The sequence below is a fragment of the Bombus flavifrons genome, chromosome 10 (genome assembly GCF_040668555.2).
Source record: "Bombus flavifrons isolate JBK064 chromosome 10, iyBomFlav1_principal, whole genome shotgun sequence".
Lineage (NCBI taxonomy): Eukaryota > Metazoa > Arthropoda > Insecta > Hymenoptera > Apidae > Bombus > Bombus flavifrons.
Genome location: NC_138451.1, coordinates 2285467 through 2308316, shown reverse-complemented (window position 1 = coordinate 2308316; position 22850 = coordinate 2285467). Strand labels below are relative to the sequence as shown.

The following is a 22850-nucleotide window of genomic DNA, read 5'->3' as shown; positions in this document are numbered from 1 at the left end:
CAAAGGACACAACCTAACAAACAGGAAGATGGTATCCCGCTGGGGGTAGCCACCCACATGATAATCAAACAGTTAAAAAATTCTACCAAATGTCCAAATTGGACAAATTGTGAATGAAAAGAATTTTTTTCTTTTTTTTTTTATTTACAAGTACTTTACAATCAATTCTCGCATTGAGAATTTTGAAAAAGTTTCTCTGCCGTGGCGCAGTGACATGGCTAATTATTTATAATAAGTTAATACACTTATTAACTCATTATAAGTAAGCATAATTTATAAATAAGTATAATTTATAAATAATAATATTATAAATACGTGAATATTACTTGTTAGAAATATCTAGCTAAAAGTGCTTAGGTCTAACGGATAGTGTTTTCTTAGCCTGCGGATCTGGTCCGACGTATTAAGTAATTTAGTAATTAGGGGGTTTCGATGTTTGTTAACTCTTTTGATATATCTATTACCACATTTTGTTATTTCTTCTTTGACTGTGGGCATCTTGAGGTCGCGGTGGACTGTTTCGTTGGTGACATACCAAGGTGCATCCATTAAGGATCTTAGTGTTTTTGATTGAATTCGTTGAAGGATTTCTATGTTGTCTATCTATGTCTATCTATGTTGTCTGTCTAGTCAGGTTTTAGTATGGTTTTATATAGCATTATTTTGCCCTGAGTGCTTAAGTTAGAGCTCCGGCCAATGAGCCAGTAAAATTTTTTAAGTTTAGCCTTGAGTTACTTCGATTTATCTATGATGTGTTGTTTCCATGTCAATCTCCTGTCCAGAGTCATGCCCAGATATCTGACTGAATCCTTGTTAAGAATTGTTATATTGTTAATGGTCACCTGAGGGCAGGTTTGTCTTCGCAGCGTGAAGGTTACATGTGTGGATTTACTTTCGTTAATTTTGAAGCCCCATTTGTGAAACCACTTTTCCATAGAGTCGAGACTTCGCTGGAGAGTGGAGGTCTGCGTGGGATACTAATAGCGCTGTGTCATCAGTAAATGTCGCTATAGTTATCTCTGTTAAAATTGGTAAATCGGCAGTGTAGATGGAGAACAGTAGATAACCAAGGACACTACCTTGGGGTATGCCAGGTTCTATTGGAAATGTTGCGGTTGTGGCGTCTAGGTATTTAAACATGAATTGTCTATTGGCTAGGTAGGACTTTAGGATGGAGTAGTAGGTGTGTGGTAGGATTTTCTTTAGTTTGAATAAAAGTCCTTCATGCCATACTTTGTTGAATGCCTGTTGAATGTCTAGGAATTCTGCTGAGCAATATTTTTTCTTTTCTAAGTTTTGGCTGATATTATGTGTTGTACGATGAATTTGCTCTACTGTAGAATGTTGCTTCCGAAATCCTAATTGATGATCTGGCAGTGTCTCCTCTAAGAGTGGAAGGAGTCGATTCGTGAGCATCTTTTCGAATAGTTTTGACAAAGTGGGTGGAGGGCTAATTGGGCGGTAGGAGCTAGTTTCTTGTATTGGTTTTCGGGGTTTGGGGATGAGAGTTATCATTGATATTTTCCAGGGCTTCGGATAATATTCAAGACGAAGGATTGCATTGAAAATTGATGTGATGAGTGAAATCCCTTTTATGGGAAGTTCCTTGATTGCTTTATTACATATTTGGTCATGCCCCGATGCTTTCCCGGGATTTAGGCGACGGATTAATTCTGTAACTTCTACAGAAGTGAAAGGTTCAATAGGAGGAAACATTTGGAAGGGAGAGTGCAGATATTCCGCGGCAATATTGAAGGAATGAGCTTTAAATGCGTTAGATAGGTGATTAGCAAATAGGTTGACTTTTTCTATAGGGCTACGCGCCCATCTACCTTGTGGACAGCGGATAGGAGGGGTTATTTGCGGGGGACGCGTGAGATTCCTGGAAGCTTTCCATAGTAAGTAGTTGGAGTCAGCTGTGGGAGACAGATTGGCGAGATATTTTTCGAAACAGTCATTTTTATAGTTTTTAATGATTTTGGTTAAATTCCTAGTTGCATTATTTAGTTTGCATTTGTCGTCAGGTGTTCTATGACTATGCCATACTCTTCTAAGTCTACGTTTTTCTGCGATTTTTTTTAATACGTAATAGGGTATCCATGTTTGTTGATAGAACTCTTAGTAGGTGTGGAGGAGCGGATAGCGTTTATTATGCTGTTGTTTAAGTATTCCGTGGCTGTTTCGATATCTTCGTTTGTTTTTAGGGAAATTAAGGCTGATGTTGAATGATTAAAGACTTCTCTAAAGAGGTGCCAGTTGGTGAGTTGGATATGAATAAAGCTATTAGGTGGATTTCCGATAATTGTTGAGCTAATTGTTGCTATAACGGGGGAATGGTCTGAAGAGAGTTCTGCCGAGGAGTTGATTTGGACATATCTTGGCGAGATATTTTTAGTTATAAAGAAGTCAAGTAAATCAGGTATTTTGTTAGTGTCAGTGGGCCAGTAAGTGGGTTCATATGTGGTGAGGTAGTTGAGTCTGTTGGTGTTTATGCTATTCAAAAGATTTTTGCCTCTTACTGTGGTAAGTCTGCTGCCCCATTGAATATGTTTGGCGTTATAGTCTCCTCCAGCTATGAATCGATTGCCCAGTGCATGATGAAAGTTATCAAAGTCTTGTTTAGAAATGGATTGTCTAGGAGGACAATATACTGCTGAAATGGTGATTGTACCATCAATGGAGGTAGTCCTTCTGGAACGATGGAAGCTCGTAATGCTTAATGCTGGCTTTGATAATAATTCCGGTGCCGCCGTGGCACCCGTCACTAGCTTTCCTCCGACACAACATCGTCATTTTACTTTACTTATTCTTCATCGTTAGAATAGTCAACATGTCATTACCGGGTTTCAATCCTTAAATCAATCACTTACATAACTTATACATACGCATCAGTGTAATTATCTTCTTTACGAAGTTGTTGGAATAAATATTAATTTATACCTGTTATATGTCCTTGTCAGTGTAAACTCAATTGAATCAGCCCTATTATCGTAACAGAAATCAGGGGATCGATCAGTTCGTGGCGTCGATTATCTAATCGTAACGGGAATTTACGACTCTCGTTGACGTGTTTTCTCGTGATCGTGTCTCTCCGCAAATAGTCGAATAAACATCTTCAAAGAAGAAGAAGCAGGTATATTTCGTGCCTAATACATGGGTCCATGTATTTCATTGCCCGGTAAGAGAGAATCTATAATATAATAATCTGGGGTGTCGAATGCCACGCGGAAAATGCCGCAACGATAACCAGTCATACTCGATAATACGTTTACGTGCATTTGCCAGTGTTGTGTTATGTTATCTATCGGCGCAAACGACAGTCGATATTCGTGGTTGTTTGTAGCTCGTACTCCTGGATTATGCCTCGATCCACGATAAGTACGTACTTACGCACGTGCAAAAGAAACAAAAGGAAAGAAAGAAAGAGCTTGTATCCGTAATTTTAGTTGTAATTTTGGATAGAAAATTTCAAAGTCTATCGCCATTAAGAAATTCATGTTAGACGGAAAATGTGAGAATCAAATAAAATTAAGAGCGGAAAAATTTCAAGGTTGAAACGATAAATATGACAAATATGAATACCGTTTATTTAAATTCTTAAACTCGTCCGTTTTTAGGACAATTTGAATAAAAAAGAGAAAATATACTAAAATATTCCCGTGTATATATAAATACGTATCAAAGTTTAAATTATTTAGAGTATCTAGAATTCTTCTCCTGCAATGTCTTTTTCATTATTTTCGATGAAAAACGTAATCGATTGAATTTAAAAGTAGGGCTAGTATCGTGTGTATTTTTTTTAAATGAAATCGAATTTTCCAGTACAGAGATTGGAAGAGGATTAACTCGTAATCGGTCGCCTCTGTGGAAAGGAGCACAATGAATTCGGTGAAATTTGAATTTATATTGGAGCCAGACTGGTCTGTGATTGTCTACCGGGCTTACTTACGATTAATTCCGTAATATTCTTGCTTCTCCCGCTGTATTTACCTATACATTATTCATGTCGACGACAGTCGTTGTAAAAATATGACGCAAGTATAAAAGCTCCACGATGGGATTTTCCATTCGCGGTTTTTAGTAGCACATACGTATATTGATAAATTTTATTTTAACTGTGAGAACTGTAGAAAATGTAGGGCGAAAGTTAAGATTGCTACTAATCGTAAGTTATTAAGTTATAGTTGCTAATACATGATCAATCATCATTTTTAATCGTATAACGTCGGTAACTGTAACGATTTTATCTTAAGTTAATGACAAGTTGCATGTACACGTACCAGTTCCATTAACTTGTACGCCATTAATATATCGAGCGAAATTTATATCCGCACGGACACGAGCGGCGTGTTTTAATTTAGCCACTAGTAAAACACAAATTTGTTGAAATTTTAATCGTACAAACACGACCGAGTTGAAAGTTTCTATCCTCTTCTTGTAAAAATTAAACTCTTCTTTTCTCTCTTCTGCCCCTCTTGTACCGGCGTGCCGCCTTCGCGCGAATTCGTCAAACATCTACGTCTACTTTCTCCGGCAAATCGCTTTTTCGTATATCGGAATTTCTGAATGTCTACTTCTGTACATCTATCTGGATATCGACATTTTTATAGTTTCGGATATGTACCGTTGGTCTGAATTTTGGTTTTATCTTAGACAGTAATAAGAAGAGACAGTGAATAAATCAACCGAGCACTTAAATATCGATTAATTGTTTCTCGATTCTGAAATAACGTAAAAGACGATCTGTGTAGTAAAGTTTGGAAATAGTAAGGGTAATCCGCGCAGCGTACTATAATTTCACATAGAAGAAGAGAACCAAGGAAATTACAGTTCGACTCGAGCGGAATAAGATTCCTAAAACGGAGTCAATGAGAATCAGCCACTTAATCAAAAAATAAAGTAGGTACTTGTTTGGTATTAGTGCGAGTCACGGACATCGTCGCGAGTCGCATGAACGTGTAAACTCGATTTATTTTCCCGACACGTCCTGTCGTGATGTTAAACGATATTTAACGTCAAATATTGATCTTCGTTCTTCGTTTTTCATCGCGCGTCGTGTACTCGTTACAGTAATAATTCTACGAGAACAGCGGGTAATTGCATGGAGCGTGTTCGATATCTTTCAAGCAAAGACGATGAATTTAATGGAATCAAACGGACACTGATCTGTGAAAAGGGATGTACATACTTGAGTTTAGAAAACGGACCTCGCAAAACTCCAACTACCATGACAACTTAACAAATATATACATATATATATATATATATATATATATATATATATATACATATATATATATATATATATATAGATATAGATATAGATATATAGATATATATATATATATATATATATATATATATATATATATATATCTATATATCTATATCTAAAAAAAATTAATTAAAAATGTTGAGGAATATTTCAAGAAACCCACACCTCCTATTTGTGTGTGTGTGTGTGTGTGTGTGTGTGTGTGTGTGACTGTGAGAAACAGTTTCGGGCGTCGGGTCGAGATTGAGACTGTAAGATACTGCGAGAAACAGGAGTACAATGAGGGTATTGTAGGCTAAGACTTATTTTCATAAATACGTATATATTCCTAACCGCAATCCTCTGTTTATATAATTTCCCACAAAATACCAAACTTCACCGGCTCTCTTATTATTCATAGACCAAAATCTACGCGATAAATTTGAATCTCCGCCCGCGAAATGAAGAAACGACGGAAGATATATATGTACATATATCGGGAAAAATTGTTCCTAACGTAACAATTTTCCCAACCACGATACCGAATAATCAACATATTCTTTATCAGCACTTTCCACGTGAAAGCAAGATAGAAATTTCATAGTATGGTTTATGATCGCTCTAACACACATCTCTCGTGTTAATCAGTCGTTTAGATGTTTCTTGATTATTTTTCCAATATACGGTTGCACACACATACACATATACATATATATACAGCGCTATGCAAAAGGCTCGGTCCGTTTTTATCGATTTTGTTAATCGAAATATGGCTAGATAAATTATTTTAATCCTTCAGACTTTTAAAACTTTTACAATACGATCATCTAGTACAGTGCAATAAACAATTTTTATACTGTCAATCTCTATCGACTTCTCTATCGTTTTCAACCGACATTGAGTAACTATTATCATCATTCTTATCTATTTTCTAAAAAAAAAAAAGAAAAAACATTGCTTCGCAACAAAGCTTGAACTGTACAGAAGTAATTAATCGAGTAATTTGTCCTATTTCTTTCAGAAATATGTCAGCGAGGGCTCAACAGTTCGAGACTGCGTGCCAGTGTGCACAGAGAAGGGTGAGTTGCATCCCCGTTACTAGTTTATCGCGATCTATTACTGCGATCCAATCGTAAAAAGAAAAGTCTTAGCTTTAACTTTAACACTAGAATTATCAATCTTTAACTCATACGTAAGTACTGCATGTTAGTCTACATTCCTAAGGATTATATGCTCGTTATTCAAGAATTATTATCTCCTTTGAAATCTTAGATTAGAATGAACAGGACGTATAGCATCTTACAGTTAAATAAATGAAAAGTCCATAAATTTAACGTCGTACTAAAAATTTTACGTTTGTGATAATAACATTACATTTTTTTCATTTATATCCGTTTACCGGGTTTCCCAACTGTGTTAATCAATTTCTTTAATCTAACCAATTCTAACATTCGTGTTACCAATCTTTCCATTCTACTTACATCCATTATGTGATTTGTGCGTTGTCATTCGTATCCGGCAAGGCAAGGAGAGGCGAAAGTAGAAAATTTGAAAATACCCGCTGCTTATCGAAATTGCTACAAATTCACGTAATTTTTTTTATTGTAAAGGTATATCGTAAAGAATCGTTGAGAAATCGAACAAAAGTCGATTTCATTTTTCTTTTCCTTTCCTTTTTTTTTTTTCTTTTTGTGGACGCATGTATTTATTTATCGTTTAAAAGTCAAGATTTAAAAACGTTTAAGTACTTTTCTTCGCATTTGAAAAAGAGACCAACATATCTTTAATTCATCAACACCGAGGTATATCTGACTATCCGGCACATTTCTAGTGGACAAATCACGTTGTCTGCAGACAGTCTCGATACGTCTTTTGTCGACTGTCGGCGGACGATATATGCAGACAGTGTCTGTCATTGTAGACGAGGCTGAATCAACGAACGTATACGAGAAATAGATAAATTCTCGACGGAGAGGCTGCTAAATCGATTAATCTATCGTTAAAAAGTCGTCCTTTAGAAACAGCTTTCCAGCAACGAAAATGACTCCCTAGGGGCTCGCGAATGCGTCGCAACATTTTCATTCTCTATTATCATTATTATTATTATTATTATTCCACGATACCGCAACGGCGCGACGTACTTTCAACATTTTAAACCTGGATCATTGTATCGTATCATATCGAAGCTCTAATAATTTTCAATCTTGAGAGATTATCATTTATCGCAACAATGATATCGCATAGAATAAAAGAAAATGTTCTAACGTGGACACATAAGTAATCGATAAACGAACTTCAAACGAGTCTTAATCAGAATTCAAATCGATCGATCGCATCATTGAAAAAAAGCAATGAAAAGGAATAAGAATTAAGAGTCAGACAACTGAAGCATTGGTCTCGAAAAGCATGGAATCGGCTATCAATGGGGTAAGTGACCTTCACCTGTCAATATCCCAATAAAATAGAGTGTCGAATGTCTGCCGGGAAAAAGTTGAGGAGCTTCAGACATCTTGAACGAACGAGAGAAAAAGAGAAGCAAGTCGTTGGAAAAGATTCGAGTAACGCGATCAAGTGTAGATGAGACGCTTTCAAATTGAAAATCCGGCCTACACTTTTGTAAATTTGTAATCGGCCAGTGCGTTAAAATAGTCAAAATGTTAAAACGGAGCGTTCGCGTCGATGCACTCAACCCTCCCGGAAATCCTGTTTCGCCAGATCCTCTGGCCTACCTCTGTGACAACTTTGTTGTCTGGTTGCTTCAAATATATAGTTTTATTTTCACCCCTTTCGCTACAATCTGTTTTATCCTGTACGTATTTTCGACTTTTATCTTAGTTTTTATTTTCAAGTTGGCAGGGGTTTAGTTGCGAAACAACAACTTTTCCGAATAGACTCTCGTATAATGCCGCGACCTCTCTTCATCCTTCTCATTCATCTGCCTTTCACGGAAGAATTTTGACAAATTTTTACGCCACTTTTACTACACTGAATGTCGCCGTCGATTTATATTCTTGTTTACCAGCTGTGCTGGCGAAACGGCTGCCAGAAGCAGTTCTCCTATACTCAGAACGGAAAACAAGGAATTCCTCGAATAGACAGAGAAACGCTATTTCGGACTTTCAATACGCTTTTCTTTTTCCTCTTCCTATCTTTTATTTCCGTCTATCTCCCGCCCTTTTTCTTTTTTCTTTTCTTTTCTTTTCTTTTCTCTATAAATTGATATTCGTTGAGCTTTTCTCCACGATTCGATTGGAGTAAACGTTAAACGGAAATCCTTTCGTCGATGAACCTTCCTTCTTAACGAGGTCTTTTACCCCTCTTTTGTTTCAATAACTTTTCTCGTCCCTCTGGCCTACTTTTAACAAGTTTCTCATTTGCCTTACTTCTCAATGGCGGAAAGGGGGAGAAAGGTTCTTTCATATTAGAAGAAATTGCCTTATTTTCTGACGATGCGTGAACGCTTTCATTCACGAAACCGCTTCTTCTATTTCTTCCGTTACTGTACGCGCCTTTTACCATGGTTTGTGTTTCTGCTTTTTCGAATTTCATTCAATGGGAGAGGATTATTCGAACAATGATAAAAGCAATGACTTTATTTAACAACGAACTATATTTAATTGGACTAGTCCAACAACTGATTTTATATTGGTTAATATCATGGTTAATGATATAAATTACATTGTGCTGACAATAAATATATTAATAATATCATTGTTCACCCCTTCTCCTCAAATGATAGCTTTTCATATTCTGGAATGTTCCTATTCGTATTAGAACAAAGGAAATGTAGTCTAATTCTTGTAGCAAGCATTCAAATAATTTCGTCTGAAATTCTCAAAACAATATAGTCTAAAATTTTGAATCTAAAATCCGTGTGGTGTCCAATATTGCAAGATTCGATCATCGGACAAAACAAACTAATTCCTTGATACTAATTATTATGAAGCTCAATCGCGTAATAATTCTTGGAAATGGAATAAAGAATAAATCGTACTGTTTCAGAGGCCTGGAGCACGAGGACGTACTGTTGTCAGGAAGACGGTTGCAACTCAGCTCCATCGTTCGTATCTAGCAGCTGCTTGACGATGCTTGCGATCACGATGGCGGCCTTCCTGATGCTTCGTGGCTAATACGTCGTTTCCGGCGACCAAGAGACCGCGAATGGAAGCAACGGGATCCCTGTAACGCGAGAATCACCGCGCTAACCGATTATCGTCGATTATTGTCCTGGCCCTCTTGCTGACTGGACGCTGACCAATCGATAGTCGTCGCCGATCGGTCGGCTCAAAACCTATCAAGTTCCTACCCTAATCGATTTTTCTTATCCCCGTTTCCTGTTTCAACTTAGACTTTCAACGCTGACTTTGATTCTGCACGTTGGATAATTTCCTATAATCCTCCCTCGCGAATGCAAAATATTTTCTGCTTCTTAATAGCAACGACTTATTTCTCCTTCTTGTTTTTCTTCTTCTATAAATTGATTTTAGTCACGAGATTGGAACATTGATAATCATTTAGGATTATTTTGTTAAACGAATGGAAAATCTTCCATGACTTTTATTCTCGTCCATTTTCTCTTCTTTTCTCCCGGAACAATTTATCTTTTCCTTATTGAAAGAAATACCTATCGGAGAACTTTATTTGTTAATGAACATGGTTTTACTAGTATAATACTCGGTTCGAACAAATTCATGTACAACCAACAACAAAATATAAACAACCAAATGCTATCATTGCTTGTGGTTAAAAATAATTCAAATATAAGTAGGAGCATGATTCTCTTCCTTTCAATTTTTCAGTCTTTGTTTTCTAGAACCATTCGCGAACGATCTTAGTCAGCTTAAATTTATTATATTAGCCATTTAAAATACTTTTATCTCGTTCTACAAATAAGGCTGATTGCGAAAAAATTCAATTTTCTTTCTTCTCCTAGGAACTCTTACGCGGGTACTCTTCTCCCCGGCCGAAACATTTCCAACATATTCCCAATCTAAATGCATATTTTTATATAAATTAAACGTATATTCTAAGTTTTCAAATATTTAGCACCGTAATTATTATTGCCGCCGGCGTATATGTTGCCTAGTAAATTACTTTATATAATAATTCTGTTGACGCAATTATTATGTCCTTGCGAAACACTCTTAGAAGAAGAGCATCATACCGAACTTGTGGTTACCCTATATACTTTTCCATAAATTCTCAACTATCGGTATACTCGAACAAAAATTGACGACAAAGCAGGTTGCTAAGATACTCCTTATAAGACAGAAGCTACTGTTATATTATATTTTAAGCGTTCTTACATTTATTTCATTCTCTGAGGAGACAAAGTTCAATTTTAGTAGCAACAAAGAAGAAACTCGGTCTTACCGGTGAATTTCCATCGATCAAGTCGAATTTACATTATTTCACTTTGGAGGAACGGTGTAAATTCGGCTTCGGATGTTCTTCCTCTTACGCTGTGGCTCGCCTCCAACATCTTCGCTACTGATCCTTCAATTCAATTTATTCCAAAACTTTCCATTCCATCACTGTGTTTCCTTGGCTTCCCGTTGGCGGTTGCGTCGCGTCGCCAATATGTGCGTTGGATTTCTTCAGTCAGGCGTCCGCTCAAACTCGAGTTAAACCAATGAAATGAGATTCTTCGAGACTTTGAACGTGTACTTCGATATCTTATTCGTATTATGTACTCGTTTTGAACATTTCTTAGTATCGTGGAATAATTTTTCAACTTCTTAACTGGTCAAACTAAGTTAACTCACTATTTAGATTCACGATTCACGACTCACGATTAAATATAATTTTTTTATTTATAGAATTTTTATTGTTTAATCAACTAATTGTTATAGGTTTCATTTGGGGATTAAACAAGCTATATCGCATAGAAGACTTTTATTTTCGAAATAAACGATATTCAAAAGCATATCGATCGAATCTACTGAAAATACAGATCTAAACCTGTTGATAAATCTAGAGCAAAGAATGAACCTAAATCTATAAAAAATAACCTGAAAATATTGGAAATGTTTTTATATACAGATATATGTAGGTATGTATGTACATATGTACGTATAAATACATACACACATAAAATAATACAATAATCTTAAAAAAGAAGTTGTTTATCACTACCACATTGATATATCGTTTCATTTTTGTTAAACATGAAAAACAAACATAAATTATACCACGTTTATACTTGCATCGGATAAAGCCGCCTTATTAAATTAAATGTTTACATTGTATTTGATTTATCTAAACTCTGCAGATATTCTCATTTAGAATTATTCATCGTTCAATTTTTTACTTCGTCTTTAGTAGTTTTTCTTTTTCATCTTATGTCGATTGGGAGACTCGAAGTGTACGGTAGATTTCTCTGTCGAAAGTGAATTTTACTTGGCATTCTGTATTTAACAAGAACGATGATCTTTTTTTCATTTTCAATGAAAAATTACTCCCTCCCCGTATTCTTTGTTCGCCGCGAAACCTTACTTTTCCGCTTCTCGCCTTAAAAGACTTTTCCTTTGGTACTCGATAATCGATTTTCGATTTCTTCATTCCCTCAGAATCCTGCTCATTTTACAATCGGTTTTCCATTTGGCTCCTCAACTTCTTCCATTTACCAAGCTTATTCTTCCACATTTTCCTTCGTAACGCCTGTTTTTTTGTTTCTTCGCTGAACCTTTCCCGATACCCGAAGTATGTTCTTCGAGTCGCTCCTTCCAATCTTCCACGACGTTCATCCGATCCTTTTTCTCAACGAGACAAATCAATAAATAAAATAAAGCAAAACAGAAGGGAGACAAAAATATAAAATAAAGCACAAACAAAAGAAATATTAAGCCAAATATAACCGCGACGACTACCGATTCTAGTCGAGCAAGGATGGTCACCGTGATCTCGAGGCAAAATATGTCGGACCACAAGAAACTCGTGCCCGTGATCTCGATGGCGAATGAGCGCCAAACGTGAAATCGAAAACAAAAAAGGACACAGCGCGAAGATAAAGGGATTCCCAAAGTGGCTGGATCGTTCGTGGTCGATCCATCTTTTTATAGATCGTAAGATTTCAGAACGAGAAAAGATCGAGGATTTGCGGGTAAACAACGCGATGAAAGTTGAAAGAGGGGAAAGATAGGAACCGCGGAAGAAGAAAAATTGAACCCGCGTGAATATACATACAATGTATATTATGTAACCTACATACAGACAACAGTTTAACGAGGAACAGTGAGGATAATAATGATAACGTTATTACTATGGATTATTATTACTATTATTATTATTGATTTATTATTATTATTATCGTGAATTATTATTACTATATTGCTACTAATTACTACTAATCACTACTATTACGATTAACTATTACCATTACTAAAGATTAACGACACTAAACAGGAAACATCACACCGATTATACATAAACTGAATTATGCATATATGTATGTGTGTGTGTGTGTATATATATATACACATATATACATAGTAGAGATAAAGACCGATAGACGGCGAAATTGAGTGGAAAGTTTGTCGATTATTACTACTACCGTATTGTAACTTGTAACCGCTTTGAAGTAGCCTTAATAATTGTAATTAACGAACGTACGCGTGAGATATTAAAACAAACTGCGTGTACGTTATTGGTTGGCGTGAGGGGACAGCGCATTGCCCCGTTTCAATTCTCTCTACATTATATCTTTCTTTCTTCCATTCTTCTTCTTCTTTTCCTTTCTTGCTAAATTAAATCTACCAGGAAATCACCCTGTAGAATCTCGTGAGATTTTAAATTCAAGAAATAGCTCCTCAATTAACAGTTTCAATTTTTCCACAATTTCACTATTTCCACACTGTTCACAAGGTCTGTCAATTAACAGATCATTCGTCTAACAATGAAGCGATTATCAAGAGTAGAGATTTACGAGAGTAGCGATTGTCGCACGAGGTAGTTTCCAGTTCCATTCTCTCTCTCTCTCTCTCTCTCTCTCTCTCTCTCTCTCTCTAGGTTTTACAAATTTAAATCAAATTAAAAAAAGCATAAATTTTCCTTCTCTACCAAGTTCTTTCTTTTTTTTATTAAATGGTAAACCGTCGTGCTCGCGATTTTTTTAATAATTTTACAAATTAGGTAAGAAACAAAGTGCCACTTATTTTCAATTGTCATCATTTTTAAAACACGGAATTCGGTCACATGATCGAGATCGAAACGAGCGCATCCGCTCTCTTCTCTCCGCTGACCAGCGTCAACAAATTCCTAAACAGTATGAACGTAGTACTATTTATAGTAGTACTATTAGCCGGTAAGAGTAAGCCAAGCGAGTCACAAAACTGTAGAGGAAACGGTAATCTACCAGTTTCGCGAACGAATGCAAAGAAAAACTAAAAAATCTAAAAAAAAGATCACGAACGTAGCGCATCAGAAATTTACTAGGGATTACATATCTGTTCTTCTGAAATTAGGCCAAGAGACGATTTATCTAAAGTGAGACTTAGCTCGAGTCTAGCGTAAACGATACTTAACGCTTAATCAGTTTCCCGTCATGGATGTCGACCGATCGATTAACGTTGTTGTTATTGTTGGGCGAATGTTTCGAGGTAGATACAGTAACGTGAGACTGTGAAGCGTAAAGTAGATATTTAAATTATTCGATTTCTTTAGGAAGATAACGCAAGTAAGCCGATTTATCTAGTCGCGGGTTTTTGATGAAACGTTATTTCATTCACGATGAAAAAGTTAGACTAAGTTTGGTTTAGGTACTGCCATTATGCATTGCAATGGAAATTTGTGAATTTGAATAGATAATGGATATAACGGAGAAGTAGTATAACATGTACACGACAAAAAGAACTAAAGGTGGAAAAGTTAGCGCAGAATGGAATGGAATTTGAAATAAAAATTTCTCGTCTGGCGAGATCCGACGTAAAAATATATCAAGGCGCATCAAGGAAAGTACATGCATATACGATGATGAAAATTGTTTTAATATTCAGTGGTATCAGTATTGGAAATTTGTCGAGTCACGGTATCATGCGATATGGTACAAATGTTAGGAATTTGTCAAACGTTGTCACGTTGCAATATTCGTCATTCTTCCGATATTCACACCATATCCTTCTGCGCAACTATTCTTATATATACATAGTTAATTATATACATGCGTGTATATAATTAATATTCTGGTACTTACAATTAGTATAACGAAAGACACGATCACGAATTGAACTTAACAACGACACAACACGAACCACTCGTTGAAGCTTCCACTGTTTAAATCCGATAGCAATAAGGCGCTTCAGGCTTGAATTACGAAAAGCTATACGAGTTATCGATTTGATAATTAATTAAGAAAGATGTTTCGTCAGAGACGCAGGAGAAATCGAGTACGAATATCCTAATTCTATGATATTTTGAAGTAAAGAAAAAATGTTCGCATTGCGGCCACAATCGTCGTGGATTACCAGTTCAAGTATCGCTTACACTTTATTCATGTATTTTTATAACGCAAAGTGGTGTACGCGTAGATTCACGATCGTTGTGGCTCAAATCTCCATCTTCCACGCGGACGTATGATACACGCGTGCATGATAATTGAACTTAACCCTTTCATAGGCGGCGAAAATAGTTGAAAATAAATTTCCCTCTTCTTCTATGCTGCTAAACCAAACGCGTAAACAATCGTAGAAAACGGAAAATCAAATTTTAGTATAGATATGAACTTAATAAAATATATTCGGCACAGCTGATGATATTTACCGCCATATTATTTACCACCCTTGTTTCTAAGGGATGGTACAAAGGAAAGAGATAAATTGGTTTTACCGAATTAATCGCACGTTCTATTTAATATGGTTTATGTCGAAAATATCGCATTAAAATTATGATTGTACACGTATGATAATTAATAAGCACTTACTACCCTTATTCGTAAGCAATGGTAGAAAGAAAGAGAGATAAATTAATGAAAACAAACATAGAATATATTTTATTGAATACGATGCTTTGTACTAAAATTGTTGCTTTCTTACAAAAATTAGTAGAGTCGAAGAAAATTTTGTGCCCACGAAAGGGTTAAGAAAAATCAAAAGTAGTAAAAAAAAACATAGATTTTTAATGACCTCTACCTCGAATCATTTCGTATTGTTATACGTATACAATAGAAAAAGGATTGTGAGAAGGAAAGGACGGAATGAGTCATTAAAGAAGAGAAGAGAGAACGAGATCAATGAAATGCTTTCGAACAATAAATTAACGAGTTGCGACGCCATATCACGATAATTCTAGACGACTTCTTTAGCATGTAAGATTTTACTATATTCAACGAGGGAGTCGTTGTCTGTAACGATAATAAATCTAACATCGCTCCAAGCTCTTAATAAGTTGGCAAAGGTCAACGAGTAGACGAAAATAAAGAACGGAATAAACGAGAAATTAGAAAAAAGACAAGCTTGCGCCTGAAATCGAAGAAACGCGTGTCGCGCAAACGAAGACCGACGTGCGCACGTGGACACATGATTTTTGCGAGAAAAAGTTGTTTGTGGCTGCGAGTATAGATGTTACGACGTTTCAACGTACAGCAGCGTGACATTTTACATTCGCTTCCAGCACTGTTTTGATAGGTACGTTATTAAAGAGGTTCGTGAGAGATAAAAACCGATAAAAAAACATACGTCTAAATAAGACAATTGTCCTTTTTTACTTCCTATTTTTTCGTTTCTTAATTTAAAGAGTATGCGCAAAGAGCAGGACGAAGGGAAATGCGAGATCAGAGGGTTACAAAGTTAAGAAGAGTTGCGCAAAACTTTATTCGCTCGCTTCGGTGAATGAATAAGCTCGTACTGTCGTCTTCTCTTTTTTCTTCCTGTAATGGTTTAGAAAGATGGTAGTAAGAGACGAAGTAGAGTGTGAGACTAGAAAGGGAAAAGAATTTTATGGAAGTTCATTTGTTCTTTACGGTGAATTATAAATTCTTGCGAGTGTACTAATAATTTGCATTCCGACGACTTATTATTTAGCGTGATGTGCGATTTATGTGGCGGTGGCTTCGAGTGGAAGAATTTTATTCTTGTGTTATTTTTCATTTTATTAATTATCGTGGAAGGATTTAACAGTTCTCGAAGTTTTAAAACGAAAGAGCAAGAGAGTCAAAAGTGGTCGAAAGTGAAAAGAGCAAAGTGGTCAAGCTGGCTCATCGAATGGATATATACAGGGTGTTCGGCTGCAGATGTAACAAAATTTAAGGAGCGACTCTTAAAGCTAAAATAAAATGAAAGTCGAGAATAGACTTGACAGCATATCGAAAATTTTCCATAGAGTAGAAAGGACTAACGTTTCCTCGAATTCTTTGCCTCCGTATATAACTAACAAGTATAAATATAGTAGCAGGTATAAACGATGTTTATACAAATTTCACACATGCACCGCGATCGTCCCGTCCGCGGCTGACCACACAACAATCGTATCAAGGATAACGATCGTTTTATATTACAGTAAACGTACAATATAACCTCTGTTTTCTTGCAAATAAGATACATAAGAAGCACGATACATACAAGACACACTGTACACGCTCCACTGTACATACAGCTGCACACACTACACACCCAAATCACTCGCGTTACAATGAAATAATACTTGATATTTCCCTTCTCTATGGAAATACATAGTTTGGTCGACTACAACTGCTGGTTTTCAAACCTCGACGCAAGGAACGAGGTAGAAGTAGAAGCTCGACCAACCGCACACTTTTCACGAGCTCCCAGTGGACCGCGTACTCGCGGTCGAGATTTCTGCCAATTACAAGACCGCATCGAGTGCTTGATTAAATTTGTAGAAACGTTCCACCACCAACACAGAAACGTGTAACTATATGTTAAAAGTGGAGAACTGTGTCGCGGAGGAATCATCCGTTGGGTAGCTGATCTCAATCATTTCAAAGAATATGCTTTTTACAGTTACGTAGCCTTTATGTAGTCATTGTAGAAATTACGTGGTAGAGTCAAGACAAGATTGGATTTCGTGTAGAAGGTCGGGGAATAGAACAGCTGTTCTACTTATGTACATTGTATTTCAGTGATTCAAGTACCAGGGTGCAAGTAGATATTATTATTATTAGGATTCGGATCGAATAACTAGAAAGTTTCGAACCTTCTGGGACTATTTGCAACAAAAGAAAGAAATAACAAAAGATAAGAACAATACAAGTTTTAAGTAAATTGCGACTAAACGACGCAAATCCGATCTTTTTAGTCGTTATAGAAGCACTTTGAGAGATACACAGAGATACAGCCAAGTGCGATCAAACCATAACCAAGTATGTTGAAATATTCAATAAATATGTATACTTTAACCATTTATCAAAGTTATTTAGCCGATATTTTTTAAACGCATATCCTATATCGAGTAATAAATGTATACATTTATTAAATTGCTGCTTGTACTCTAGCTTTAACAAAATAAGTCGTTTATTTGCGCTATCGTGCAACAGATTCCCGTCCGCTTTATTATAAATACTGTTAAAAGTTTCATATTGCAACGCACCATTTTCTGCTTACACGGTGGCATGATAATGATTACCGAGAGAGAGAAATTGAATTGCGATACGTATAGTCCTATAGGGCAAGTATGTTACGTCGTAAACGGTGGATTTTCCGAACACAGGCTGAAAACATAGAAAATCAGACTGGAAATGTTGCTTGAGATGTTCTACCTGTGGATATTTTATATTGTAAATATTTTATATTTAAAGACTTGTATCAGCACTTGAAAGAGATTCTCAGAGTTTGGTTGAAAACGGCTGCATATCTAGTTGCAGTTTTTCGAAATTCGACTGTGTTACGTTATTTATTTTAGAATTTGTACGCTCTGTTGTCACAAACGATCTCACAGAGCGTACCGATTCTTTAATAAGTGTCGTCAACGATTACCACCCCCTGTGGATTAATCAAAACCATGAACTTTGACAAAGAACGAGTCTCAAATGATTCAGAGCAAGAAGATGATTCTATTCTACGATATATATGCATATATAGATATGAGGATACACACACATTTTTAGTTTATGGAATCTGTTTTGATAAACGATTAAATAATAAAGCGACTATTAAGAAACGGAATCGTTTTATCTTTCTACTTGGTACACAATTCCAGATACAGATGTATAGATGTTTCGGATACAAAATTTAAGGTGTCTAAAAAAAAACAGATTACAATTCAAAATCAGACATCAGTTCTAGTCCGAGAGCCGAAGCGTGCAGACGTGTGTCTAGTGCCCTGTGAAGTTCACAAAACAACACGTGACGCCCATCCGTCGAAAGTGAATCGAAACAAACATAATCCAAGTGTTTCCTATCTTATTAGTGAAAAACCCCAACGCTCCTAAGGTCTACCCGAATCATAGCCTCATAGCCTCTCGAGTAGTTATTCAACTTGAATTAACTAGCTCGATGATGGCCCAAGAATCGCGACCAGGCTCTCTTGAGCAAGACGATAATTGCACCGCGCTACCTCCTCCGTGGCAGGGGAGCAATATATCCCTCCATACTGTTGACACCAAAAACATTAAAAAGCGTAAACTCGAATCAGTTAAAACAAACGCAAACGCTAATCAGAACGAACAGTCAAGAAGCTGTGTAATCACATACAATAGATACTGAATACTAGAATTCACAAACGACTCCACGGACGTTGCAGATTCACCAACTAACCAACACACGCAAAAAAATTCCCCTACCCCACCTATATTTGTTGATGATGTCATCGATATACAAACAATGGTAAAGTCCATTGAGAAAGAAATCAACAAAGAGGAATATAAACTAAAAATAAACAACAACCAAGTCAAAATTCTGCCGGCTAACCCAGACACATATAGAAAGATAACAAAACTATTAAAAACATTGAATGCTAACTATCACACCTACCAACTTAAACAAGAAAGACCTTATCGAGTGGTACTACGCAACATCCACCACTCGGCTAACTTAGACGAACTGAAGTTCGAACTCCTTAAACTTGGTCATGAAGTAATTAACATCAGCAACATAAGGGTCTCAAAAAACCCGCTATCCCTATTCTTCATCGGCTTAAAACAAAAACCAAATAACAAACAAATCTATAACATAACTCGACTAATGAACTCGGTAGTAAAAATCGAACCTCCTTTAATAAAAAAAAGAGATAGTGCAATGTAAAAGGTGCCAAAGGTACAGTCATACGCAGAAATACTGCAATCATAATTTCCGCTGCGTTAAATGCGCAGGTACACACCCCACTGAGCAGTGCACTGAATCACCAGAAACCCCAGCGAAGTGCATCCACTGTCAAGGAGACCATCCTGCTAACTGCAAAGATTGCTCAGCCTACAAAATCCTATACATAAAGAAGTATCCTAAACTCAGAGCCAAAGAGACAACCAACCAAATACTCAGTCCTCTAAAATTCACTACTACTTCAATCTCCTATGCCCAAGCAGTACAAGGAAATCAAAACAATCCGAAAACCCATAGGGACCATTCTCAAAATAGTGTTCCCAATCCACAAAACACAGACAACTTCTCTAGATTCGAAAAATTAATCCAAAAACAATCAGAACAAATAAATAACTTACTATCATTATTAACACTCATCATGGATAAATTAATTCGCCCCGACGCAAAATAAAACCAAGACGCATAGCTCTTTGGAATGCCAACGATCTAGCTCAACACAAATATGAACTAGAATTCTTCCTAAAACAACAGCAAATCGACGTAATGCTCATATCTGAAACCCACTTCACCGACAAAAACTATCTGAAAATAAACGGTTATAACTTCTACCATACCCAACATCCTAGTGGAAAGGCCCACGGCGGCACCGGAATCAGTATCAAATCCAGCATTAAACATTACGAGCTTCCATCATTCCAAAAAGACTACCTCCAAGCTACAAACGTAGCAATAGAAGACTGCCATGGCACAATCACCACCTCAGCAGTATATTGCCCTCCCAGACACTCCATTGCTAAAGAAGACTTCGATAACTTCCTTAATGCTCTGGGCAACAGATTCATAGCTGGAGGAGATTATAACGCCAAGCATACCCAATGGGGCAGCACAGACTTGTCACAGTAAAAGGCAAAAATCTCTTGAATAGCATAATCACCAACAATCTCAACTACCTCACCACATATGAACCCACATACTGGCCCACTGATACTAACAAAATACCTGACTTACTTGACTTCTTCATAACTAAAAATATCTCGCCAAGATATGTCCAAATCAACTCCTCGGCAGAACTCTCTTCAGACCATTCCCCCGTTATAGCAACAATTAGCTCAACAATTATCGGAAATGCACCTAATGGCTTTATTCATACCCAACTCACCAACTGGCAGCTCTTTAGAGAAGTCTTTAATTACTCAACTTCAGCCTCAATTTCACTAAAAACAAATGAAGATATCGAAACAGCCACGGAATACTTAAACACGGGCATAACAAACGCTATCCGGTCCTCCACACTTACTAAGACTTCTACCAGCAAACATTAATATCCTCATGACATATTAAAAAAAATCGCAGAAAAACGTAGACTAAGAGGAGTATGGCAGACCCATAGAACATCGGATGACAAACGCAAACTAAACAACGCAACTAGAAAGCTAACCAAAGTCATCAAAAATGATAAAAATGACTGTTTTCTGACTATGGAAGGCTTCCAGGAAACTCACGCGACCCCCGCAAGTAATCCCTCCAATCCGCCGTTCGCAAGGTGGATGGGCGCGTTGCCCTATAGGTAAAGCCAATCTGTTTGCTAAATACTTGTCTAAAGTATTTAAACCCCATTCCTCCAATATTGCCACGGAAATAACGGAATATCTGTACTCTCCCTTCCAAATGTCTCCACCTATTAAACCTTTCACTTCTCTAGAGGTTACAGGATTAATCCGTCGCCTAAATCCCAGGAAAGCATCGGGGCATGACCAAATAAGTAATAAAGCAATCAAAGAACTTCCCATAAAAGGGATTTCACTCATCACATCAGTTTTCAATGCAATCCTTCGTCTTGAATATTATCCGAAGCCCCGGAAAATATCAATGATAACTCTCATCCCTAAACCCGGAAAACCAATATAAGAAACTAGCTCCTACCGCCCAATTAGCCCTCCACCCACTTTGTCAAAACTATTCGAAAAGATGCTCACGAATCGACTCCTTCCACTCTCAGAGAAATTGAAATCACTGCCAGTTCACCAATTCGGTTTTTGAAAGCAACTTTCCACGATAGACCAAAACTTAGAAAAGAAAAAATACTGCTCTGCGGTATTCCTAGACATTCAACAGGCATTCGACAAAGTGTGGCATGAAGGACTTTTCTTCAAACTGAAGAAAATCTTACCACACACATATTACTCCATCCTAAAATTCTACTTAACCAATAGACAATTCATGTTTAAATACCTAGACGCCACAACCGCAACATTTCCAATAGAAGCCGGCATACCACAAGGCAGTGTACTTGGACCCCTACTGTCCTCCATCTACACTGCCGATTTACCAACCTTAGCAGAGATAACAACAGCGACATTTGCTGACGACACAACACTACTAGCATCTCACTCAGACCCAATAATGGCATCCCACACTCTCCAGCGAGGTCTTGACTCTATGGAGAAGTGGTTTCAGAAATGAGGCTTCAAAATTAACGAAAATAAATCCACACAGGTAACCTTCACGCTGCGAAAACAAACCTGCCCTCAGGTGACCATTAACAATATCACAATTCCTAACAAGGATTCAGTCAGATATCTGGGTATGACTCCGGACAGGAGATTGACATGGAAACAACACATCATAGATAAATCGAAGTAACTCAAGGCTAAACTTAAAAAATTTTACTGGCTCATTAGCCGGAGCTCTAACTTAAGCACTCAGGGCAAAATAATGCTATAGCAAAACTATACTAAAACCTGTCTAGACCTATGGGATTGAACTATAGGGAACAGCGAGTAACTCCAACATAGAAATCCTTCAACGAATTCAATCAAAAACACTAAGATCCTTAATGGATGCACCTTGGTATGTCACCAACGAAACAATCCACCGCGACCTCAAGATATCCACAGTCAAAGAAGAAATATACAAGTTCAAAAGCAGATATAACACAAGAGTCAACAACCACCACAACCCATTAGTCACCCAACTACTTGACACGACGGACCAGATCCGCAGACTAAAAAGAAAATACCCTTTAGATTGAAGCATTGAATTCAACTAGAATCAACATAATATAAATTATTATAAATCAAGCTATTCTACCACGCCAAATGAAGTTACTTAAAATTCTCAACGAGAGTTGATTGTAAATAGTCTACCAAAAACAAAAAAAACAAAAAAACAATTCAAAATTCTGTGGCGGCACTTAGCAGCAACCCGGATTTGAATCCCGGTGACCGGAGTCCGATTTTTCTTCCACGCATATAAATGAGAAGAAAAAGCAGCAGTACCCCAGCAGCAGCGACATCTACAGCCAGCGCTACAATTATCACGGACAACATCTGCACCTCAATCCAATATATCAGATATTAGATACCTACTGTGTATATTATATTAGA

The 22850-nt window shown here is 36.9% G+C and overlaps 2 protein-coding genes across 3 annotated transcripts in view; one reads left to right on the top strand and one right to left on the bottom strand.

Moving 5' to 3' along the window:
• LOC138184433 (U-scoloptoxin(05)-Sm1a) overlaps positions 1-10388 on the top strand; it is a 67138-nt gene extending 56750 nt beyond the window's left edge. Inside the window, exons 3-4 of the mRNA XM_069122345.1 lie at positions 6276-6333; positions 9257-10388. Coding sequence (XP_068978446.1) covers positions 6276-6333; positions 9257-9384 — 186 coding nt within the window. The 3' untranslated portion in view covers positions 9385-10388. The remainder of the gene's footprint in view (positions 1-6275; positions 6334-9256) is intronic.
• Mitofilin (inner membrane mitochondrial protein mitofilin) overlaps positions 1-22850 on the bottom strand; it is a 97056-nt gene that overhangs the window by 37457 nt on the left and 36749 nt on the right. The gene's annotated exons all lie outside the window — the stretch shown is intronic.